Source organism: Schistocerca serialis, chromosome 4 (genome assembly GCF_023864345.2).
Source record: "Schistocerca serialis cubense isolate TAMUIC-IGC-003099 chromosome 4, iqSchSeri2.2, whole genome shotgun sequence".
NCBI classification, from domain to species: domain Eukaryota; kingdom Metazoa; phylum Arthropoda; class Insecta; order Orthoptera; family Acrididae; genus Schistocerca; species Schistocerca serialis.
In genome coordinates, this window is record NC_064641.1 from 372,973,181 (window position 1) to 372,999,706 (window position 26,526).

A 26,526-nucleotide genomic window follows, 5' to 3' on the forward strand; every position below is an offset into this window, starting at 1 on the left:
GTAGTTATTGAGAAGCCACATCAGCCACTGTAATTTAGGACAAGTTAGATCTGTAATTAAACATAATTAAGGGTCACTGTAGACCACTTTGATAATTTTCTCTTTTGTGAAACTTAATTTAAACCCAGATTATAGATGTGATATGGCATAGGTCATCCTTCGATCCATTGTAGAAATTGGAAACCCATACAGGGAATATTCGTTCACATTTTTGTTGAATGCAGTTGGTTTTTACCATCCTGTATTAAAACATTTCCTTTTATCAATAGTGCAATTTATAAACAATGTTTTGTGAGTAGAATAAAATTTCCAATCGTAAACATAATTGCTTTTTCGACGTTGTTTGACCATCTAACTAAAAATAGGTAAGCCTTGAACCCCTTCCACTAAAATTTAGTTAGTATTAAGATTCTTTTACAGGGAGTGGAGTGGAGCTGACGCTGAAATCATTAAGTATTTGGTTATATCATCGCTAGTCCCACTGAACTCTTCTGAACTCTACATGTCATGTGTGGTCTGGCGTCTCCTTACTAGCAACAGGTCCCAGGCTCAAACTAGTCAATTCCCTAAAAAACACACTCAGAGCGTCGTTGCGTGAAAGTGGTAGGGAGACACGACATAGAACAACAGACACCACGCAGAATGTTAGACTGTGTCAAACTCATCATGCAATATGTTATCTACCATTTCAATATCATCTACATCCTCTTTCATTTCTATTATATTGCCATTGTGTAGACTCTCTATGTACTCCTTCCACCTTTCTATTTTCTCGTCTTTGCTTAGAACTGGTTTTCCATCTGTGCTCTTGATATTCATACAAACGCTTCTCTTTTCTCCAAACGCTTGTTTAATTTTCCTGTAGGCTGTATCTATCTTATCCCTAGTGATATATGCCTCTATATCCTTACATTTGTCCTCTAGCCATCCCTCGTTAGCCAGTTTGCACTTCCTTTCGATCTCGTTTTTGACACGTTTGTATTCCATATCGCCTGTTTCATTTGCTACATTTTTATATTTTCTCCTTTCATCTCTCTTCTGTTACCCAAGGATTTCAACCAGCCCTCGTCATTTTACCTACTTGATACTGGCGTGGGCTTCGTGTCTATCTTGGATACTATAATGCGTTCACTATCCTGTTGGTGGTAGCTTACCCGTGTTCCTATTTTTTTATTCATTATTGAACCTACTCCTGCATTACCCGTATTCGATTTTCTAATTATAACCCTGTATCCGCCTGACCAAAATTATTGTTCCTCGTGTCACCGAACTTCATAAATTCCCACTATATCCAACTTTAACCTATGCATTTACCTTTTTAAATTTTATGACCTACATGCCCGATTAAGAGATCTGACTTTCCACGCTCCAATCCGTAGAACGACAATTTTGTTTCCCTGATAACGACGTCCTCTTGAGTAGTCCCCGCCCCGAAATCCGAATGGGGGACTATTTTACCTCCGGAATACTTTACCCAAGAGGTCGCCATATCATTTAGCCATACAGTAAAGCTGCAAGTCCTCGGGAAGAATTACGGCTGTAATTTCCCCTTGCTTTCATCCGTTCGCAGTACCAGCACTGCAAGGCCGTTTTGGTTAATGTTACAAGGCCAGATCTATCAATCATCCAGACTGTTGCCCCTGCAACTACTCAAAAGGCTGCTGCCCCTCTTCAGGAACTACCTGTGTCTGGCCTTTCATCAGATACCTTGCGTTGTGGTTGCACCTACAGTAAGGCTACCTGTGTCGCTGAGGCACGCAAGTCCCCACCAACGGCAAGATCCTAGGTTCATGGGGCGGGGCGCACGCGGGGGGGTGGGGGGGGGGGGGGGGAAGCTGTAATATGAATAATGCACTAAGGCTTGTGTCCATATATACAGCACTGGCGAAGTTTGGTCCACCGAAATTTTTGGAGATGCTAAGGAGACTGTTTGAAAGATTATTAAATGGAGATGATGTTCCAACTGAATGGAATACGTGCTACACAACAACGGTGCATAAGCAAGTGTCTCGAAATGACCCAACTAACTATAGCAGACTAGTAGTGGTCCCTTCCGTTATAAGATTGTATTCGGAGGTACTGACAGATCTGATAAATGTCAGATAAACAAGTCACCAGCAGCGAGAAGAGCGAGCAGAACTCCGCACAGGAAGGTCAGAAATGGATAGCAACTCCGTTATGAAACTAATAAGTAAAAAATACAAAAAAGGTTTGACTGGAGACCCATGTTGCATTGATTGACACAGAGAAAACACGTGATACTAGCAACAGTAATTAAAAAAACTGTTTACACTATGAATAAAAACTATACCTACCACAAAATTTATGTCTGCAACTGTTATGATAATTTCAGTTTTGGTCTGTCACATTCTACAATGCACTCTATCGCTCCCCTGTCTATAGGTATGTCCTGCCGGTTCCTTGCGCAGTATCGTAAGATTCTGATTTTCGAGTCCACTTCAAACTTCTAACAATGGCACACAGGAGGTACTAACTGCTGATCACATAGTCATATCAGTAGTGTTCTAATCAAAATGATATGTCGGTTCTAAATGTAGAAGGTAACTCGTACCTGTATGAAATACGAACTGTAACGCGATTAGGAGGTAGCTCGCTTTTGCTACTTACAAAGTCAACAGCAAATTGACAATATTGGCGAAAACCACGAGAACGCTGAATCACACCCCAACACGCCGTATTGCTGCCAGGGAATCGAGGATGATGTAACGAAAAATGGGAGAAAATACCAAGATTGTTAAAGACATGAACATGCAAGATGACTACAGGAGGACAGCATACTGGTTGGCAGCGATCCCAATCATTTGGATCAGACATGTTCACCGAGCAGCAGCTGGACACGCACCGGTGTTCCAGAACAAATAAGCAGCTGGAAAACAATTGCTGTATGCCATTGATGACGTTCTGCAGGAAAATGGCGCGGTGCAACATCAGCTGGCCATTGCTATTGCCTACCAATAAATTACTGGCATAGCATGAAAAATGGTCGCCCATAGAACAATCATTTCTGTGGAACCACGCGTTGGACAGTTTTGTATGTCCCACAGTATTTACGGTCATTTCTATAAGTACAAAAATAAGACGCTGTTTATAGGTAAGGCATCCAACAGTATCCTAAAATTTTGATGCTGGTAGTAATTTGCTCCAGTCATCGGCTTTGACTTTGTATTCACTATTTATTAAACGCTGTGGGTCCGAAATCATTCAACTTATATGTTCCTTCTAGCGATAGAAAAAATCGCTGTTCGATGTACGGTTTCTAAGAGAAATGCTGTGCAGTACTACGAGAAGAGAAAAACGGAATTCGTAGATGATGTCATGGACTCGGTGATTACTAATGAAAGTGTCCTCGATCTCAGATCCCAGATTCCAGTTACTTGAATAAAAATTATCAGCAATGACGACTAAAGGCATGCGTTATCAGCCACCCTCATGGTGCCAACAGCCCTAACAAAGAGTGAGAAGAGGCGGAAAGAAATTATGGCAAGTTCTGGTTCTTGGGCGCGGGAAGGGGGGGGGGGGCATCTGGAAGTGCCCCTAAGACACGGAAGAATCATCAAAGATCAACAGGTTGAAGATTCTAAATACAATGGAAACCTCTGCATTGAATGTACATAATATGAATCTCAGGAAATGTGACTGGATATAGAAACTGTGTCACTTGATTTTATCATTAGCAAAAAATTTCGATCATCTTGAGTTCAAGGTTGAAACACTGAAAAACTAACGGCATTGTAATATTCTACCAGTCGAAGCGTTGTGTAGCGGAAAGCAAAAGGTCACAATGAGGCCATAAGTCTAAAATGGATAAATAAGGCCTCAGTCAGGATGTAGTAGGAGTCAAAGAAATAGAATGGGAAGAGTATAAAGATTTAGAGCCAACCGTATTAAAAAGCTTATCAGATGAAATCTTTTTCTCCTGCAGTTTAAAATTTGTATCGACGAAGAAATGCTAAGGAAAGGATTCAAATTCAGAGTGAAATTCCCTGGTATCACTGTTACCATCAGTGGACTTGAAGAGGAATTGCAGATTCTGTTGAATTGACAGAACGGTTTACTGACTACTATATAAAACTTGACAGGCAACAAAAGAAAGATGAAAGTAGTCAGAAGCAGCTCTTATGAGATTAGCAGTAGGATTAACATAAGACTTGAAGACGACGAAGGAGACAATGTGTACCAATTTTCTACCATTGAAGCAAAGTAAAGCATAACGGGCGAAGCGTGGAAAATGTAAGATTAGTACAAACAGAGTGAGCGTTCCTCTCAAAAGCATCAGATATAGGTCTTATTGAGGAAGAAATTTCTGGTATGGCAATGAATCACGGGATTTGGGACCATTGGAAGGAAGAGAATATAAGCGTTTGAGACATGGTACTACAAAACGATAATGAAATGGAGTAGTTATAAATGAGAAGTTGTCTGCAGAATGGACGAGGAAAGGAATATGTGGAAACAACAGAACTAAATAAGTCAAACGATGATAGGATAAGAATTAAGAACTTTCATTGTATGAGAGGGGTTCGTAGAAGTCAAGAAGCGTGACGAAAACAGATTGGAAAACATCCAACAAGTAAGAGCGCAATTAAGATACTGAGGACGTTACATGTAGCTACTGTTCTCAGATGAAGAGTTTAGCGCTGAAGAGACAGTCGTTTCGGCCCGCATGAAGCCACTCAGAAGAATGAGGGCAAAACATAATCACATCCTGTCGTTCTACAGATATCACTACTTACATCAAGATAAGGATCATCGCATTGCGAGCAGCTATATGCACAGCTTCCACGTACCCTGTCACCTGGGCTGTACATGTCTTCTGCCTTCTGCAGAGCCTCGCTCTGGAATGAGCTCTTCCCGCTGAGTGTTTTGGTAATCTGAAAGAAGAGAAAAACGGAAGAAATGAGGATGCAACTCTGGTTTATCATACGACGTTTTTCAACAGCAATGCAGCTACAATCGTCTCGTCAGTCGTGGAAGCACCGTCAAACAGCTCGTTTTTTCTGCAACCAGTCTATAAACAAAATATTCACAGTTTACATATTATTCAGCGGAAACATAAACACCAACTAATTCAGAAGAGAAACAGAAACGGTTGATAAATTCAATAAATGATTTCCAATATGCCGACATATATTTTAGTGCCAATAATTTAGCTATCACAAAGCACAGGTGACATAAATTGTCATCTGCTCTAAGGAAATGTTTTATATAATGCAGCATCCCCATTCAGTAACACCTTTGAGTGTTCTTACTTTTCCAGTGGGGTAAAAAGTAATTTACTCTCCTTCAGTGCAGAATGATTCCCTTTCCTCCTTCCTCTCTTATTTACCTACTACATGAGTTTTTCCATTTGTTTGCAGAAATACACGTGATATTTGACAGAACACAAAATAAAAAGAAACAACCATTTAATTTTCTCCTATTCACGCTGTTATTACTTTTAATTATAGCTATTTTCTCTTATTTAGTTTTGCCAGGCGAAAAATCGTACACTACCAGAATAACACTGATATCGCAATCAACAGAGCTAATAAGAAGAAAATCAAGATACCCACGTTAATACGGATGTGAGGCACATTTACAGACTGTACGTCTGTTTCGGTTTGCGTACTTGCTGTGCAAAAAGCAGAGAAGGAAGAAAAAGTCTGTTTTAGCGTTCGACTGAGAAGGCATATGGAGAGCATCTAGCAGCGGTGACGTTGGCTCCATTGGTATCCTGGATGAGAGTTACTAAGACTTAGATGAGGTGTTAAACTCAGTGTAAACAATAACTAAATCAAGTTGGGACTTAATAATAAACGCAAATAGAAAAGTAGTGAAGAGTAATGCAAATTGGAATTGTGGAGACATGCTTGGTACAAAAACAAAAGAATTTCCTGATGTAGGAAATAACCACTTATGCTCTAGTGGTAGCGTCTTTGATTGTAATCAAGAGTTTCCGGTTCAGGATTCTGAACCTTCCAATGCTTAGATTTTGATTAATAATCAGCACTGGCGGCCGAAGGCTTCTGGCATGAGAAGTTACCCTCCTTCTGGCAACAGCCTTGTCAGAGAGGGGAGGGGGGGGGGGCGGAGAGGAGCGAACAGAGTTTAAGGGCACAATCTTTCCCTTGGGGTAGGGAACTGCTCACAATGGGCGAAGAATAAGCCATGGTCAACGGCATGTGGATGCAGAAGGCAATGGAAAACACTGCACTAAAGATGAATTACGAGTATCCACAGGCCATATGGTCGGTAATTGAAAAATTGTCATCATGATCTCTCCAATGGCAAAATATTCCGGAATAGCCGCCCATTCGGATCTCTGTGAGGGGACTGCCGAGGGGGAGGTGACCATGAGAAAAAGATTGAATTATCAACCAAAGAATAACGTTTTACGAGTCGGGACGTGAAATGACAGAAGCTCGAATGTGGTAGGAAAACTACAAAATCAGAAAAGGTAAATGCAAAGGCTCAATCAAGGTACAGTAGGTGTCACTGAAATGAAATGGAAAGAAGATTTCTGGTCAGATGAGTATATGGTAACATCAAAACAGCAGAAAATGGTATAGCGGTCGTAGGATTCATTGTGGATATAAAACTAGGGCAAAGAGTGTGTTACAGTGAACAGTTCAGTGAAAGGATTTTTCATATCGGAATCGACAGCAAACCAACACCGACAACCATAGTAGAGGTATGCATGCTGAGGTCGCAAACTGAAGATGAAGAGATAAACTATATGAGAATATTGAGAGGGAAATACAGTATGTGAAGGAAGGTAAAAATGTAATAGCCCTTGGGGGTCTGGATTGCTGTTATAGGTGAAGGAGAAGAAGAAAAGGTTACTGCAGAATATGGACTTAGGACATGGAATGAGAGAGGAGAACGACCAACTGAGTTCTGTATCAAATTTCAGCTGTGTTCAAGAAACACAAGGGGAGGATGTAAATTAGGAAAGGGGCATATGATACGGAAAGATTTCAGTTTCATTAGATCATGGTTAGGCAGAGCTTCCGAAATCAGATATTGGAATGTAAACGTACCAAGGAGCAGATAATAACACAGATCACAATGTAGTAGTGATGAACAGTATGCTGTAGTTTAAGAGATTAATCAGAAAGAATCAATACGCAAAGATGTGGGATACGGAAGTACTAAAGAATGACGAAATACACCTGAAGTTCCCTAAATTTATAGATACAGCAGTGAGGAATAGAACAGTAGGCAGTATTGTTGAACAGGCAAGGACATCTGTATAAAGGGCAATCACAGAAGTTGGAAAGAAAAACGTAGGTACAAAGATAGTAACTGCGAAGAAATCGTGGGTATCAGAAGATATACGTCAGTTGATCGATGAAAGAAGGAAGTACAAAATTGTTCAGGGGACTTCAGAAATACAGAAATACAAGTTGCTTAGGGATGAAATACATAGGAAGTTTAGGGAAGCTAAGACGAAATGGCTGCATGAAAAATGTAAAGGAATCGAAAAAGAAATTGCTGATGTAAGGACTGGGTCAGATTAGAGGAAACTCAAAAGAAACATCTGTGAAATTAAAAGCAAGGGTGGTAACATTATGAGTGCAATGGGAATTAAATGCGGACGAGGGAGCGGATACATGGAAAGAGTGGATTCAAGACCTCTGTGAGGAAAAAGATTTATCTGATATGACAGAGGAAACAGGAGTCGATTTAGAACAGATTTGTATCCAGTATTAGAATCAGAATTTAAAAGAGCTTTGGAGGAGTTAAGATAGAAGGAATAGATAACATTCCACCAGAATTGCTAAAATCATTTCATTGGTGTGTAGAATACATGAGTCTGGCGACATACCATCTGACGTTCGGAGAAAATATCACCTACACAGTTCCGCAGACTGGAAGAGCTGTCACCTGCGAGAATTATCACACAATCAGCTTAACAGCTCATGCAGCCAAGTAGCTGACGGAAGTGGAGTACAGAAGATTGGAAAAGAAAACTAAGGATGAGTTAGATGACGATCAGTTTGGCATTAGCAAAGGTAAAGGCACCAGAGAGGCATTTCTGACGTTGCAGTTGGTAATGGAAGCAAAACTAAAGAAAAATCAGGAGAGATTCATAGGATTTGTCGAAGTGGAAGAAGCGTTCGACACTGTAGAATGGTGCAAGATGTTCAGAATTCTGAGGAAAATAAGGGTAAGCTACTGGGAGAGACGGGTAATATACACTCCTGGAAATTGAAATAAGAACACCGTGAATTCATTGTCCCAGGAAGGGGAAACTTTATTGACACATTCCTGGGGTCAGATACATCACATGATCACACTGACAGACCCACAGGCACATAGACACAGGCAACAGAGCATGCACAATGTCGGCACTAGTACAGTGTATATCCACCTTTCGCAGCAATGCAGGCTGCTATTCTCCCATGGAGACGATCGTAGAGATGCTGGATGTAGTCCTGTGGAACGGCTTGCCATGCCATTTCCACCTGGCGCCTCAGTTGGACCAGCGTTCGTGCTGGACGTGCAGACCGCGTGAGACGACGCTTCATCCAGTCCCAAACATGCTCAATGGGGGACAGATCCGGAGATCTTGCTGGCCAGGGTAGTTGACGTACACCTCCTAGAGCACGTTGGGTGGCACGGGATACATGCGGACGTGCATTGTCCTGCTGGAACAGCAAGTTCCCTTGCCGGTCTAGGAATGGTAGAACGATGGGTTCGATGACGGTTTGGATGTACCATGCACTATTCAGTGTCCCCTCGACGATCACCAGTGTTGTACGGCCAGTGTAGGAGATCGCTCCCCACACCATGATGCCAGGTGTTGGCCCTGTGTGCCTCTGTCGTATGCAGTCCTGATTGTGGCGCTCACCTGCACGGCGCCAAACACGCATACGACCATCATTGGCACCAAGGCCGAAGCGACTCTCATTGCTGAAGACGACACGTCTCCATTCGTCCCTCCATTCACGCCTGTCGCGACATCACTGGAGGCGGGCTGCACGATGTTGGGGCGTGAGCGGAAGACGGCCTAACGGCGTGCGGGACCGTAGCCCAGATTCATGGAGACGGTTGCGAATGGTCCTCGCCGATACCCCAGGAGCAACAGTGTCCCTAATTTGCTGGGAAGTGGCGGTGCGGTCCCCTACGGCACTGCGTAGGATCCTACGGTCTTGGCGTGCATCCGTGCATTGCTGCGGTCCGGTCCCAGGTCGACGGGCACGTGCACCTTCCGCCGACCACTGGCGACAACATCGATGTACTGTGGAGACCTCATACCCCACGTGTTGAGCAATTCGGCGGTACGTCCACCCGGCCTCCCGCATGCCCACTATACGCCTTCGCTCAAAGTCCGTCAACTGCACATACGGTTCACGTCCACGCTGTCGCGGCATGCTACCCGTGTTAAAGACTGCGATGGAGCTCCGTATGCCACGGCAAACTGGCTGACACTGACGGCGGCGGTGCACAAATGCTGCGCAGCTAGCGCCATTCGACGGCCAACACCGCGGTTCCTGGTGTGTCCGCTGTGCCGTGCGCGTGATCATTGCTTGTACAGCCCTCTCGCAGTGTCCGGAGCAAGTATGGTGGGTCTGACACACCGGTGTCAATGTGTTCTTTTTTCCATTTCCAGGAGTGTACAATATGTACAAGAGTAAAGAGGGAATAATAAGAGTGACCATCAAGAACGAAGTGCATTGATTAAAAATTCTGTAAGTCAAGGATGTAGCCTTTCGCACCTACTGTTTAATCTGTACATCGAAGGAGCAAAGATGGGATTAAAAGGAAGGTTCAGGAGCGGGATTAAAATTCAAGTTGAAAGGATTTCAGTGATACTATTCAGTGAAGAAATTAGTCTCCTGAATGAAAGTGAAGAAAAATTATATGATGTGCTGAATGGAATGAACAGTCTAATTAGTACAGAATACTGATTGAGAGTAAATAGAAACCGAGCGAGGTGGCGCAGTGGTTAGCACAATGGACTCGCATTCGGGAGGATGACGGTTCAATCCCGCGTCCGGCCTTCCTGATTTAGGTTTTCCGTGATTTCCCTAAATCGCTCCAGGCAAATGCCGGGATGGTTCCTTTGAAAGGGCACGGCCGACTTCCTTCCCCTCCTTGCCTAATCCGATGAGACCGATGACCTCGCAGTTTGGTCTCTTCCCCCCAAACAATGCAATGCAATGCAGTAAATATAAGAAAGGCGAAAGTAATGAGAATTAGCAGAAATGAGAGTAGCGAGATGCTTAACATCAGGATTGATGGTCAAGAAGTTGATGAAGTTAAGGAATTCTGTTACCTAGGCAGCAAATTAACCAATGACGGACGGAGCCAGGAGGACATCCGCAGACTAGCACTGCCAAATAAGATATTTGTGGCAGGAGAAGTCTACTTGTATTATACATGGGTCATAATTTGAGGAAGAAATTTCTGAGAATGTACGTTTGGAGCACAGTGTTATATGGTAATGAAACATGGACCTTGGTGCTACAGATGAATGTTAAAATTAGGTTGACTGGTAAGGTGAGGAAAGAGGAGGTTCTGCGCAGACTTGAAGAGCAAAGGAATATTTGGAAAACACTGACAAGGAGAAGGGACTCTTCGTACAATGCGAGCTTATAGCGCAGATAAACCTGACCTACCACAAAATCAACAGATGCCACAAGCACGAATAAATCCTACAATCTCACAATCGACGATGAGGTACTTTAAGCCCCTATGATTCTCGGTGTTTCATGTACAGGATGATTATAATTTAATTTCAAGTTTCAAGATGTTGTAAAAAAAAGCTGCACAGATGACGTCAAGTATGAGTATTATGGAAGAAGTAGGAAAAGTTATGGAAACAAATAGTTTAACGAATAGCTTCGTAGCTGTAAGCGGCAGAAAATGCAAAATCACAGAAGCGGGGTACAGGGTTGTTCCTTAGTTTGCCTCAGGCAAATTAAAAACTGATGTCATTCTTACATTTTGTGCGATTTTTAGTTTCAGGACAATGAAAGACCGATTTTTCCCACCCAGTGTGGTGCGATCTTGCCGTGATGGATGGGCTTACCTAACTAACAGTGCTCCTATTTTTCAATGCAAAACTTGTGCCGTCATGCACATCTTCACAGTACAGTTGGTTTAATGTGCGACTCAGAGTATAGTCACCATACTGCGGTTCATCTGTAATTTGTAGCTCAACACATTTACATTATGACGCTTACTGCTCCGTCTAGTCGGAAATTTTTCGTAATTCCTTTTCGTAACGTTTCCCACTTCTTCGATAATATTCCGTTCAGATTTGCTGCCATTGTGACCAGCGGTTTTTTTTTAACTCGAAATTTATTTGTACTCTATGTTGTCCGACGAAACTGCAAGGAAGTTTGCGCGGGAAGTGATTCTGCAGGAAGTCTCAAATATACTTTTTTTTCTGAAGTCTCTTATTTCAAAGCCGTGACATTCCGATGACGAGAGCAAATCATTTATAAAACCACTTCCTGGCAAAGAACGGGAAATCCGTATCAGCTACCGCACACTAATCAATAACCGGGGAACAAAAAATTAGTTCTACATTTTCGACAGAGTCAAGGCCAAGCAGCTGACTTACCGCCATGTCTCACGTTTCCTAATATAGACTTGTTAAAAACTTCCGACGAGATCTTGTCCCATATTTTCAGTATCAATCTTCACAGAAATCTTAGAAAATGATACGATTATATTCACTGTCTGTGTTGCAGTCACTTGAGAATTTTGTTGTTGAAGTTAGTACGAAGCGACATTATAAAATATGATTTGTGGTATTGACAAATGTACACCTGAATCTGAACGGTGTAACCCATTTAAACACTTCCTTTAACAGAAACGTAAGCGGAAAACTAATATGGACATAAAAATCTTTTTCCTTAAAGTCTTTTGTGAGTAACTACTTTACACATTTCGAGATATGTGTGTAACAGTTTGCCAGGATTAGTTTTCATTTTCAGGATCGCTCTATTTTTGAAACAGATTAATGCAAACATCTGTTGACACAGTATTACACTTACGGTATGAGGATGTAGGCCCAAGTTTAACCACAGTGGAACAGCAAAGGCGAAACACAGTTGGGGGTTGTATCCATACTAGAGTAAATAAACACCAAAAAAACACGCACGCACATTGCTGAAAAAATCCAAGACATAATAGAAAGAAAAAAAAACGTTATCAATATAGGCGGAACACATTCATGAGGGATCATTAAAATATAAGCTCCATAGCGCTCACGTAATACTGCGGCATTAGAAGACCTCGGCAAAAGCTACAAAAGCAATTAACTGATGGAATGTCTAACCGTGTAAAGAGATTTATGATTGTAATGAGAAAGCAGAAAAAAGTCTTTCAAACAGATCCTCTGTGGAGACCTTCGGTTATGTTGCCGGAAATAAATGAGGGTGTATGGAGGGTGTTGCACGTTGGACCAGCTTTCAGAAGTTCGCCTCCAGCCAGCCCTGTAACACAAGGTTGATATATTTTTCTATTTCATTCTGAAATGATAGCATTTACTTTATGTATGCTGTAGCCTTTTACTGAAATTATAGAAACTAGTCCTGGAAAGTAGGGTCCTCCAGATGTCCCACAATGCTCCACGGTGAAACACGGTCATGTAGCTAGGAACACATATTCCACTCAAACTTTAGTGTTGCAATCAAGAAAATTTAGTTGACACCGTATTTAATATACTATATGTTATATTATTACTGTATTACACACCGGTAATCAGTAAGCGAAATCAAATTAAGAAGAAATACGAGGGCAGTTCAATAAGTAATGCAACACATTTTTTTTCTCGGCCAATTTTGGTTGAAAAAATCGGAAATTTCTTGTGGAATATTTTCAAACATTCCCGCTTCGTCTCGTATAGATTCATTGACTTCCGACAGGTGGCAGCGCTGTACGGAGCTGTTAAAATGGCGTCTGTAACGGATGTGCGTTGCAAACAACGGGCAGTGATCGAGTTTCTTTTGGCGGAAAACCAGGGCATCTCAGATATTCATAGGCGCTTGCAGAATGTCTACGGTGATCTGGCAGTGGACAAAAGCACGGTGAGTCGTTGGGCAAAGCGTGTGTCATAATCACCGCAAGGTCAAGCAAGACTATCTGATCTCCCGCATGCGGGCCGGCCGTGCACAGCTGTGACTCCTGCCATGGCGGAGCGTGCGAACACACTCGTTCGAGATGATCGACGGATCACCTTCATACAACTCAGTGCTCAACTTGACATCTCTGTTGGTAGTGCTGTCACAATTGTTCACCAGTTGGGATATTCAAAGGTTTGTTCCCGCTGGGTCCCTCGTTGTCTAACCGAACACCATAAAGAGCAAAGAAGAACCATCTGTGCAGAATTGCTTGCTCGTCATGTGGCTGAGGGTGACAATTTCTTGTCAAAGATTGTTACAGGCGATGAAACATGGGTTCATTACTTCGAACCTGAAACAAAACGGCAATCAATGGAGTGGCGCCACACCCACTCCCCTACCAAGAAAAAGTTTAAAGCCATACCGTCAGCCGGTAAAGTCATGGTTACAGTCTTCTGGGACGCTGAAGGGGTTATTCTGTTCGATGTCCTTCCCCATGGTCAAACGATCAACTCTGAAGTGTATTGTGCTACTCTTCAGAAATTGAAGAAACGACTTCAGCGTGTTCGTAGGCACAAAAATCTGAACGAACTTCTCCTTCTTCATGACAACGCAAGACCTCACACAAGTCTTCGCACCCGAGAGGAGCTCACAAAACTTCAGTGGACTGTTCTTCCTCATGCACCCTACAGCCCCGATCTCGCACCGTCGGATTTCCATATGTTTGGCCCAATGAAGGACGCAATCCGTGGGAGGCACTACGCGGATGATGAAGAAGTTATTGATGCAGTACGACGTTGGCTCCGACATCGACCAGTGGAATGGTACCGTGCAGGCATACAGGCCCTCAATTCAAGGTGGCGTAAGGCCGTAGCATTGAATGGAGATTACGTTGAAAAATAGTGTAGTGTAGCTAAAAGATTGGGGAATAACCTGGTGTATTTCAATGCTGAATAAAACAACCCCGGAATCAGAAAAAAAATGTGTTGCATTACTTATTGAACTGCCCTAGTATTATGAAATACCAGATACAATTGAAAAATATTTTGAAAGAGAAGCTATCGGTAAATTACATGTATTTTCATTCTCAAGGCTGGGAAAATTGTTAAGACAGTCAAGAAACTCGATTCATTTGCAAATATCGCGTGTTTGTTGTTAAAGGGACTTTCCGTTACAGGTACAACATGGTGCACGATGACAAAGTATGCCTTAATTGTCTGCACGTTATATTACTACTCAATTTTAAAAATGTACATTAAACTCTGTATCTAAAAATTAAACAATTTCCTCAAAATGGCGTTAATTTATTACACAGCACTTAAATATGTAGAGCTCGTAACATTCATAAATATGCACAAATTACAAATTTATATCTCACTACACAAACAGTAGAAAATGCGGAGACTTCTTATGATGGTGTTTGTTGCTCGTTCTTTTATCTGTTTCTAAAGTCGGGGAATGGATTCAAACACCAACCACGAAACATCGAGTGTTCCTCGATACACATTCTCCAGGTACAGCATATTCCCCTACTACGAGGGCTGTTCAATAAAGAATGTTCATAATTTTTTTTATGGTCGTAATTTCTCGGCTGAACTTTAGTCATAGGATACTCTATTAGCGTAATGTGCAACAAACACGCCATAGTAGTTTCGTTGTTGGGACTCCTGGTTCCAGCCGGTGAGAGGCAAGCAAGGTCAGACGTATTCAGTACCGCCTACCGCTGAAGTGGAGGTAACACGCGAGGAACAATATGTGGGTTTGAAATTATGTTTTCGTCTCTCCAAATCTTCAGCTGTAGCCTATACATTGTTACAGGAGGCCAATGGAAAGTCTGTTCTTTTCTACAGCACAGCTCGAAGGAGGTTTAAAATGTTTAAAGAGGGGGAACAATCAATTTCAAACGAAGGTGTTCCAGTTACTGCTGTTACGGAAGAAAACATCAACAGTCCTGCTGTCATTGTGAGAGAGGATCAACGAATATCCTTAAGATCACTTTCTGAAATGCTGAACATTTCATTGGGTGCCCCCACACTTTGATGACAGGGAACTTACACATGACACGTGTTGATTCTCGACCAAAAGGACATTAGCAGATTAGCATGCACTTAAAGTTGATGTTACAGGAAGATCTGGAGCTTCTTTGAAATGTAATCACTAGCGATGAAACTTGGCTACATCATTTTGATCCTGAGAGCAAACAGCAAAGCTCAGTGTGGAAATCTCTTTCATCACCAACCCCCAAAAAAGCAGAAGTAGTTGCTTCTGCTGGGAAAGTTATGGTCATCTCATTCTTTGATATTCATGGAATCAGAATGTTGTACCTGCACACAAATCAGTAACCCGAAATACTACAGTGGTGTCCTGAAAACATTGGAAGTCCATATCAGGCGCAAAAGACCACATTTCCGTGAAGCAGGCTGGATGGAGCATCACTATAATGCGCGGCCACATATTGCCAATGTTATTGCTGATTATCTTGCAAAAATCAACATGGAGTCCATCCCTCGCCATCCCTATAGTCCGTGGGAGACATTATCAATCATCAGAAGCAGTGGTGAAGGCTGCGAACATGTATTTGAAGAGTGGCAGAAACGCTGGGACAAGTGAATCGCATTTATGGGTGACCACATTGAGAAGGACCACGAAAATTATTATCATTGTTTATTGAACAGCCCTCGAATAATGTAATTTTCTAGAAATCAACTTGGCGTCTTCTAGACTTCTTCAGACTTGCAAATTGTGAAATCTGACCGTTTTATTTGCACACTGTTAAAGAATATAGACTTCAAAGAATGGGTTTTTCTGTGTTGTTGAAGACCGCCTTTAGTGGAACGTTTGCAAAACCTTAGATATTGTTGTAGCTACTGATTTACATTTATTCGGCAACCTGATGGCAGCTGGAGTGAAGAAGTGAGAGTCTTTCTGCTTGTTCTGCAATTCATTTTATCTCTCGACTGATTGTAACAACCTTAGATACGGTAATTTAGGATAGAAATGTGAGGTCTTAAGCCGCCAGAAGAGCCGAGCGCGTTCGTTCGCTTCTTCCAAGGTTCGGGGACGCGAGCCTGTCGTGGATCGAATCCGCCACGCGGATTAATGGCGAGGGCTGGGGAGCCAAATGCCTGGGTCTCATTTTCAGGCGGTTCCCCACATCCAGGTAGGTGAATACCGGACTGGTATGCATGTCCCGCTTCACATGCTTGCTAAACAAACATCTGCATTGTGCAAAATATTGAAGCACTACTTTTTCGGAACCCCGTAATTGTTTCCTGTCGCAATCCATGTTTCAAATTTGTATCAGAGTCGCCTACAACGTTCCCTTTAATGGTGGAAAATCGGTGTGCCCTGTGACCTCTGCGACGTCACCCTCGAATTCATCGACGCTTCGAACAAAAAGGTATCAACTCATTCGAGAAAAAGGTCGCAGGGCAGTAGTTCATTTGGGATGTAAGGTTGGTCACGTTGGCATCACAATTCACCACAATTCTGCTCAACGTCATGTCGGAGGTGTCATACAATGGGGAGGTCGCCAAACATCCTGTTACTCTCATTTCATCCCTTTTTTTTTTTGACGCTTATGCGATCGAGTCAGAACCAAATCAACCAGCGTTGAAATCAGTCCGGCTTCCGTAACAACATCGTGGTGCTGTAACCTCGTTAAACGGTATCTAATCCATTAGGAGTGCACTGCAGTCACAATTTTTGCTCTGGTATACAGAATGCAACCACTATGGACCATTAAAAACTGAACATGTTATTAAGCAGCAAAGGATTTTTATTATATTTCAGCCCTGCTGTTACCCGTTCTCTGGACTATAAATGACATAAAAAATTTTATGATGTTATAGTGCAACACTGAGTTTAGTGCCGCACTTTAATGATTCTAGGTACACGCCAGCTAAATCCACCACATTTGAAAGGTCATACAAGCTTTTTCCAATGGAAGCACCTTTGTTGTTCCGAAAAACGATGCAAAGTTCATTTGGACATCCATGGATGTCCGAAGTAACAGGCACAGTGGCGACTACAGCCCTTATGAAATACGTGAAATGTATTCGTAGTTGCGAATGCTGACAACACTCAACTGTATAATGGGATGACGAAAATGAAAATTTGTGCCGGATACCGACTCAAACACGGATCTCCCGCTTATTGAGATAAGCGAGATATCTGGGTTTGAGTCCCGGCCCGGCACGGGTTTCCATACTCGTCATTCCATTATAGAGCTCATTGTTGTCCATATTCACATTTGCGAATACATTTCATGTGAGTTATTTGTTCTTTTGATATTTCTATAGAAACTTTTCCAGCTTTCGAAGTTATTGGACAAACCTGTGTCATTTCGTTCCATACCAAAACCATCTTCGACTTACTAAACTAGTTACAGAATATCCGATCGCTTCGCGTAGTAATAACTTCCATCTCCATTCGTGTTGAAAGCACTAAAATATCATTTGTAGAGTTAAAGGAAGCTTTCGAAAATTTTTACCACAGTGTACACTCTTCATATTCTGAATGTAAAACAAAAGAACACCGTCCGAACAGACCTTGAAGGCCCAACATTACCGACCGGCCGCCGTGTCATCGAGAGTCCTTAGGCGTCACCAGATGCGGATACTTAAGGGCATGTTGTTACCGCACCGCTCTCCTGGTCGTTGTAAGTTTTTGTGACCGGTGCCGCTACTTCTCTATCAAGTAACAGATCAGTAGGCCTCACAAGGGCTGAGTGCACCCAACAGGACCCTGCCGACCCGCAAGGTAACCCATCAAAGTTGTAGCAAAGCAGACAGAGCTTAACGTCGGTGATCTGACGGGAACCAGTGGTACCACTGCGGCAAGGCCGTTGGCATATTCTGCATGTAGCAGGGGCCAAATACAGGAAGTGAACGGTTATTTACAACTTGTAGATAAAGGATATGGTAGTTGTAATTCAAAGCCTGAAAGGGAAGAGAGTAAGACAATTATGTAGCCCATCCCCCATGTTCAAACTTCAGACTGATTATGCAAAAAACCAAAATGATTTTAGGATAAGGAAATGAATCTCAGTGAAATTAAATAAAATCTTTAAGGTTAGTGAACAACATTCTAAATGTATCGGAGACAGGAAATACCTTAGAAGCTCAGTTGAACAAAGTGCATAGTGTTTAGATTGGACGTTATGAAATGAACACCAATAAAACAATGGCAATGGAATGTAGTAGAATGAAATCAGCTCACACTGAGGGAATTAGGAAATTACAACCCAAAAGCAGTATATGAGTTCGGCATCTGGGCAGAGAAATAACTAGTGATTCTCAAAGTGGAGAGGATATAAAATGCAGATTAGCTATATAAAGAAAATTTTTTATGGAAAAGAGATTTAAATTAAAGCACTAACAGCTCTCGATCTCTAAAATTAAGTCTTTTGCCCTAGGTTTCGGCACCAACTAAAAATGCCTTCATCAGAAGAAAAACATTGAAACTGGCATGTCATGTATGAAATAAATATCAAGTGATAACGCTTTTGTCTGGTGGTATCGCAGATCAACATGTGTGTGCAGCCCACAGTGGCTTGCCTTCTATGTTTTCTACTTTAAAATTCTGTGACTAAAGCTGTATCGCTTGATATTCATTTGATACGTGGCATGCCAGTTTGAATGTATTACTTGTGATGAAGGCACTCTTAGCAGTTGCCGAAACCTAGGTCAAAAGACTTCATTTTTGCTACCGAGGGCTGTTGTTGCTTTACTTTGAAAACTGTCGCTGACAACACAGCCTTGTTCAAAACATTAAGAATTTGGTAACATCTGTTAACACTGGGGAAAAAAATATGCTACACTCTCGTAATATATGTACACTGAGATGTTTTAGAGTTAGCGATTTATTTGTCACGGTCACTAGCAATCAGATGGCAGGTCTTTGTCTGTGCACCCTGTTTTGACTCAGCAGGCAGTAACTGCGCTGAGCTTGGGAGGTGAATAGTGGTCGCAACATTTATTCTAAGGTACAAGCATGCTACGCCGATGAGTACATTCTCCTGTTAAACAGCTTCAGACATTTGAATGGGGTCACAGTGTGAGTTTCCAGGATGCTGCATGAAGGTATCGATGGACTGCTGCACATGCTGGGCACAATGTGTCGGTGGTGCTCTTTCAACAGTGGTCTGTGGAACATTCCCCTACGTCCAGAGCAGGTTTTGGAAGTCTGCGTAATTTAGGCGCACGTCAAGATCGACGTATTGTGCGAGCAGCGGTGGCCGACTGAACGTGTGGGTACATGTTGCACGTTTGCACGTGCTGCGTCATGAGGGACCTTTGGCAAGCACCTGCGCGCCGAAGGATCAAGATCGTTTGTGCCTCTAGCTGAGCTACCGCTGACACTACGACACCGCCAGGCCATGGCTACTTCGATGATGGGAGTATATATGCGAGTGATGGACGTACAGGTGTAAGGCGTTGACCAAGCGAGCTGCCTGTTCCAAAGTGCATTCACCCCACTCATACACGTCCCATCCAAGGCATCATGGTCTGGTGCGCAATCAGCTGAAACTCGGGGTGACAATCAACGTTTCTGCAGGATAAAGCCACCAGTGGTCTACGCATCGCATAGGCTGTTACGCCCACGCTACTGTCATACCTTCGACAGGAAAGGCATTTGCTTTTTTTGCTCGATAATTCACATAATGCTGCTGTGAAGCAAAGTGCTTTTTGATCACCAGAACTTTCGCAGACTGAATACGTGTGGGTTCTACTGAAACGAGAACCTATTCATTCTCCAGGATCTGCAGGAACCTTTGCCGAATAGTAGCAAAAGGCGCAAGAAGCTTGGGACTATCTATCGCAGCATGACTTTCTGCACATACACGATCATTTGCACGCGAGAATATATCACTGCATTGTCACCAGTGGTGGAAGCACTGTGTGTTGATGTTACTGTCCGGTTACCATTTGCTGTGACATGTGCGTTTCACTTTATCTGAACCTTTTATCGTATACTCCCATAATGATAGAACACGTGTCACCTTATAACCTGTCGCCTTACTTGTCAATAAAATGATCTTGAGGATGTTGCATCTTTTTGCAACAATGTAAATTTAAGCATTCTAAATGTTTTCTTACAGGTGTATTTCAAAATGTAGCTTTGTAAGCAAGTGAAACTTGGACGATAAGCAGTTAAGCCAAGAACGCAATAAAAGGATGTCACATTTGGTGCTACAGAGGAATGATGAAGACTCAGTCGGTCTGTCGAGTAATTAATGACGAGGTACTTCATCGAACTGGGGAAAAAGAAAATTATAGCCCAAACATTAAAAGTAGGGATCGGTTGACACGTCCTTATGCATGAAGGAATCGTCAATTTGGTAATAGAGGCAAATGTGGCGGATAATAATTCTAGAGGGATATCAAAGGGTGAATTCTGTAAGCAGGCTACAATTCATGCAGTTTTCAGTAGTTACTCGGAGATGAAGAGGATTGTACAGGACAGGCTATCTTGGAGCGCCAGATCGGTCTTTGGACTAAAGCCCGCAACGGCAACAAAAGCAATATCTACAGTTTATTTATCTAAATGACGCTGCGTAGATTAAAAACACTTAGCACCTGGTATTTGATTGTAGATTACTTTAAGTCAGTGAACCCATAGAAAAGCCGCATTGGGAGACAGTACTCAAATGTAACTATCCAGTGGAGCCATTTTCCTACAGCAACCAGTAAGGACTGCAAAAACACTATTGAAGCCTAACGAAAGTTCACACTAAAAACGCCATGCGAAGACATTGGAGGATTGTGTGTTTAAAGGTGATATATAGAACATAAAATCGTAGGGAATATCCATCTGCGCAATGGACTAGTTTTCTGACCTCTCGATCGGCATAATAAAATGAATTATACTAGTATTTTCTTAGACAGGAAGGTGATGGGGAGATTAACCTTTGAGTTAGGTATAGTGATTAGCCACAACGTTATGAACATCGACCTACCATCGACATAAACAAGTCCAGACGATATTAGCGTCACCTGGCGCGGAACGACTGAAGCCAGACACACGCACGCTGAATGTAGTGTCAGTGAGCGCGCTATCCTTGTGCAGAATGGCCAAGGCGCGCGATCTATCTGCGTTTGATCGAGGACAGATTGTGATCGGAGGCTTCGCACGAGCATTTCCGAAACTGCAAGATATGTTGGATGTTCGAGGAATGCTGTGATGAGTGTCTTCAACACGTAGCAAAACCACATCTAGACGTCATGGTGTTTGGCGGCTATCCTCCATTACAGATGTCGAACGTCGTAGGCTGAACAGACTGATAAAACAGGACAGGTGTCGGAAGATGGCAGAGCTACCATCAGACTCTAATCCCGGGCAGAGTACAAGAGTGTCTGAACACACAGTGCACCGAATACTCCTTGCGATGGACCTCCGCAGCCGACTTCTGGAGCTATGACTGAAATGGCCAGGTGACCATCGACACTGATACAGTTCCGAGCGGTTTAAGGCGATGCAGTCATGGACTGTGCCGCTGGTCCCGGCGGAGGTTCGAGTCCTCCATCGGGCGTGGGAGTGTGTGCTTGTCCTTAGGATAATTTAGGTTTAGTAGTGCGTGAGCTTAGGGACTGATGACCTTAACAGTTACGTCTCATAAGATTTCACACATACATTGATACAGTTGCAGAGCTTTGCATGGTGTGGTGAATCCCGATACCTTCTTTATCATGGCGATGAGAGGCCGCGAATCCTAGGTGAACAGGACCTTGTCACCCGTACTTGGGGAGGGAGACAAGCTGGCTCAATTATGCTCTGGGGAACATTCACGTGGGCATCCCTTGATCCAGTGGGACACGAGCAAGGGATCATGAGTATCGTACACTGACTGCTGACCAGATACTCCCCTACGTGACCATCATGTTTCCCGGCCGCAATGGTATTTTTCAACAAGAAAATGCGCCATGGCACAAGGCCAGGAATGTCATAGAGTGGTGAGTTCCAATTGATGTGACATCCTCCCCACTCGCCAGCTTTGAACCCGATCCAACATATGATGAAAGTTGGTCAGAACTTTTCGGCCACGCCCCGACATTTACAGCGACGAGGTGACTTGTGTGCGGAGATGTGGTGCCAACTTCCTCCAGCTACCTACCAAGGCCTCATTGCTTCCATGTTACGACGCGTCGCCGCTGCTGTCCTTGTCAGTTATGGACATACCGGCTATTAGATAGGTGGCCATAATGTTCTGGCTGATGTGTGTACTAATTTGCTTAGATTGTGCATTGTATTCTTAGAGGGTTTGCAGCTGACGCGGCTATATTTGTGGAATAATGCTAAAACTTTCAACTAACTCTTGAGGAATACGAGAGGTTTATAATTCCAAGCAATGTAATTCAGTTTAAATGCACTATTAATTAAAGCCCTCATTCCACCACAAGAACTTGCCTCTGAGGTCATTATATGTGACGCTTACATAGGCTTCATTGTACATACAGTAAACAGCAAGCTTCGCCGTACTTGCGGCAACAGTTCACTTACGAAAGTGATTACTGATTAAATATGCCTATGACCTACCTATGAAAAAATGTCCGGTATTAGTGCGCACGTATTACATTAGACAATTAAGGTTTCTCTTTCGAAAGATGGGATATATAGTCACGGTAGCTCGCTGACGCTTGAAAACAGACCCCATGCGTATCACTGGAACTTAATTAGAAAAGTAACATGGATTATTTAGGGAGTGTCCACGAGTAATCAAAGATGTTTACATATTCCTGCCTCTGAGATCGTAAAGATAAAAGCAGCATTACAAAAAGCTCAGTAGGTAAAAGCTTTTGTCCTGCTAGCAAGCGCTGACGTTGGACATGTCGGTTATTACCCATTATTTTGAATTGCACTATCTGCTCACCTCGATCTCCGCAACTTCACACGCCTGATACGGTCTCAATGTGACGATGTTGGAGTGAGGTTCCATAAAAATGGGGTTGAAATCATTCTCCTTCTGAGACATTCATGATGCATCGAGGTCAGTTGTCACATTCTTGTCCATACCATGGCCTCATTGTCAACGAGAACATAAATGCATTAATGGATAGTCCTTTTAAAATGTAGACTTTCACGGCCGGAAATGTCAAAATGTTATGTCCATTATAATTATCCGGCCTGTTATGCCATGGTCAGTTGATGAATTCTGTGTCAATCCCCAACGTTTCGTCCCCGTCTGCGGAGGACATCTTCAAGGGGGTGTGTAGCTCGATGGAAGAGCCAGTGGGTGTGATGGACCTTCCATCGAGCTACAGACCCTCTTGAAGGTGTCCTCCGCAGACGGGGAAAAAAATGTTAGAAATTGGCAAAGAATTCATCAACCGAGCATGGCATAATGGCCCGGGCAATTATAATGGACAGGATAGTCCTTCGTTATACCAAATTTTACCAATCTCCTTGCATCCTTTAAAAATTCACATGCGCTAACGATTTGCTTCACTTATCTTCGTCTACAACACTAGGGTCTTTATGGCGCAAATGTGTAACCAGAGAACCAGAAACAGCTTTATCCAAAATTTTTGAGAAAGTAATGTATTCAAGAGTAGCTTCACATATCTGTAAAAATGAAGTACTAACAAAATGTCAGTTTGGTTTCCAGAAAGGTTTTTCAACAGAAAATGCCATATATGCTTTCACCAATCAAATTTTGAATGATCTGAATAACCGAACACCACCCATTGGGATTTTTTGTGAACTCTCAAAGGCTTTTGATTGTGTAAATCATGAAATTCTGCTAGACAAGCTCAAGTATTGTGGCATGAGTGGGACCGTGCACAAATGGTTTAATTCGTACCTAACTGGAAGAGTGCAGAAAGTTGAAATAAGTAGTTCTCGTAACATGCAAAGATCAGCACATTCCTCAAACTGGGGAACTATCAAGAATGGGGTTCCACAAGGGTCAGTCTTGGGTCCTTTGTTGTTCTTATTATATATTAATGACTTGCCATTCTATATTCATGAAGAGGCAAAGTTAGTTCTCTTTGCTGATGATACAAGTATAGTAATCACACCTGAGAAACAAGAATTAACTGATGAAATTGTCAATACTGTCTTTCAGGAAATTACTAAGTGGTTCCTTGTAAACGGACTCTCACTGAATTTTGATAAGACACAGTACATACAGTTCCGTACAGTGAATGGTATGACGCCATTAATAAATATAGACCTTAATCAGAAGCATATAGCTAAGGTAGAATATTCCAAATTTTTAGGTATGTCCATTGATGAGAGATTAAATTGGAAGAAACACATTGATGATCTGCTGAAACTTTTGAGTTCAGCTACTTATGCAATAAGGGTCATTGCAAATTTTGGTGATAAACATCTTAGTAAATTAGCTTACTACGCCTATTTTCACTCATTGCTTTCAAATGGCATCATATTTTGGGGTAATTCATCACTGAGGAATAAAGTATTTATTGCACAAAAGCGTGTAATCAGAATAATAGCTGGAGTCCACCCAAGATCATGCTGCAGACATTTATTTAAGGATCTAGGGATATTCGCAGTAGCTTCTCAGTATATATACTCTCTTATGAAATTTTTTATTAACAACCAAACCCAATTCAAAAGTAATAGCAGTGTGCATAACTACATTACTAGGAGAAAGGACGATCTTCACTATTCAAGATTAAATCTAACTTTGGCACAGAAAGGGGTGAATTATACTGGCACTAAAGTCTTTGGTCACTTACCAAATAGTATCAAAAGTCTGACAGATAACCAACAAGTATTTAAGAAGAAATTAAAAGAATTTCTGAATGACAACTCCTTCTACTCCATAGAGGAATTTTTAGATATAAATTAAGAAAAAAAATAAGAAAAACAAAACAAAAATATTAAAAAAAATAAAAAAATTAAAATAAAAATAAAAAATAAAGAAAAACAAAAAAACACAAAAAATGAAGTTGTTATATTAACTTAAGTATGTTGTTAAATTAACCGAATTATGTCATGTACTGGAAAATTCGACTTGTTCCACATCATTACGAAATATCGTATTCATGATCCAAGGAACTAGTATTAATCTCATCTAATCTAATCTCTAATCTAATCTAATCAACCAAGCTGACCATTAATCACCATGAACTCGCACGCTTACAAACGTGATTTTAAGTATCATACTTTTCTTTGAGAATGAATTGCAATTGCACAGTGGTCTAAGAAACGAAATTAGCTGTTGTCGATGTTAACGTCTGTCTGTCTCTGTTACAGTCAATGTACTTTTTACAATGATATCAAGAGAAAGCCCTTTCTGTACTCATAATTCAATCTTTGAATTAACATGGTAACATTAGTTAACTAATTTTGCTCCTACAAACAATTCTACTCGTAAAGTTAATCATTGTGGAACCATTGTACTGAACATTACCACCATAGTACGTATATGGCGTAAGAAACTAGTGATTACAAAATTAATCATTACAGGGACTTAACTCGCTTCTAAAATGCTGTAAAATTTGCGACTGATCTGATGCTGTCCTCCATCATTCCGGTCTTGTGCTAATCATTTCACCAGCGTATAACTCCTAGAGCCAGGATTTTCTATAATATACACTGACGGAAAAAAATTGCAACTGCAGAAATAATTAATGTGGAGTAACGACCATGTGTAACATACGTAAGTGATTAACATTGGAAGATCAAAGGTTAATGTAACTGCGGCATACGCCATTTAAAAAGTGAAATGGTGGTACATTAACACCCAGGATAATCGCCAGGATATTGAATGCAAGAATGGAAACATGCATGCATTGTGTTTACATGTGCCGGATATCATTTTGTGCGATGGAGTTCCATGCCTGATCCTTGGTTGGTCAATAGAGGGCCGGTTAATACTGGTTGTGGATGACGTTGGGTTTGTCATCCGTTGATGTCCCATATGTGCTCACATCTGGTGCAGGCCAAGGCATGTCGATACTCTGTGTAACATGACTGGTTAAAATATCAGAACGCGGGTGAGCGGTATCCTCTTGGGAAACACCACATGGAATACTGTTCTTGAATGGTAGCACGACAGATCGATTCATCAGACAGATGTATAATTTTGCAGTAAGGGTGGGTGCTTTAACCACGAAAGTGCTCCTGCTGCCACACGAAGTGGAACACCACATCATAACACCTGGCGTAGATCCAGCGCGTCTGGCACGCATACAGGTTGGTTGCAGGTCCTCATCTGGCCTCGGTCTAACCAACACACGGCCATCACTGACACCGAGGCAGAACCAACTTTCATCAGAAAACACAGCGGACCTCCACCCTGCCCTCCGATGAGCTCTCACTTGACACCATAGAAGCCGCAGATGGTGGTAGTTTGGGGTCAGTGGAATGTACGCACAGGGCGTGTGGTTCGGAGCTCTCATTAAAGAAACCTATTTGTAACTGTTCGTTGATCGACTGTGGTGTCAACTGCTGTTCAAATTGCTGATGCAGATGCAGT

The 26,526-nt window shown here is 42.2% G+C and overlaps 1 protein-coding gene across 2 annotated transcripts in view; it reads right to left on the reverse strand.

Annotated features, from left to right (window-relative positions):
- LOC126474198 (uncharacterized) overlaps positions 1-26,526 on the reverse strand; it is a 154,791-nt gene that overhangs the window by 89,119 nt on the left and 39,146 nt on the right. For both annotated transcript variants that reach the window (XM_050101661.1, XM_050101662.1), the window contains exon 2: positions 4,809-4,892. In XM_050101661.1, coding sequence (XP_049957618.1) covers positions 4,809-4,829 — 21 coding nt within the window. In that variant the 5' untranslated portion in view covers positions 4,830-4,892. The remainder of the gene's footprint in view (positions 1-4,808; positions 4,893-26,526) is intronic.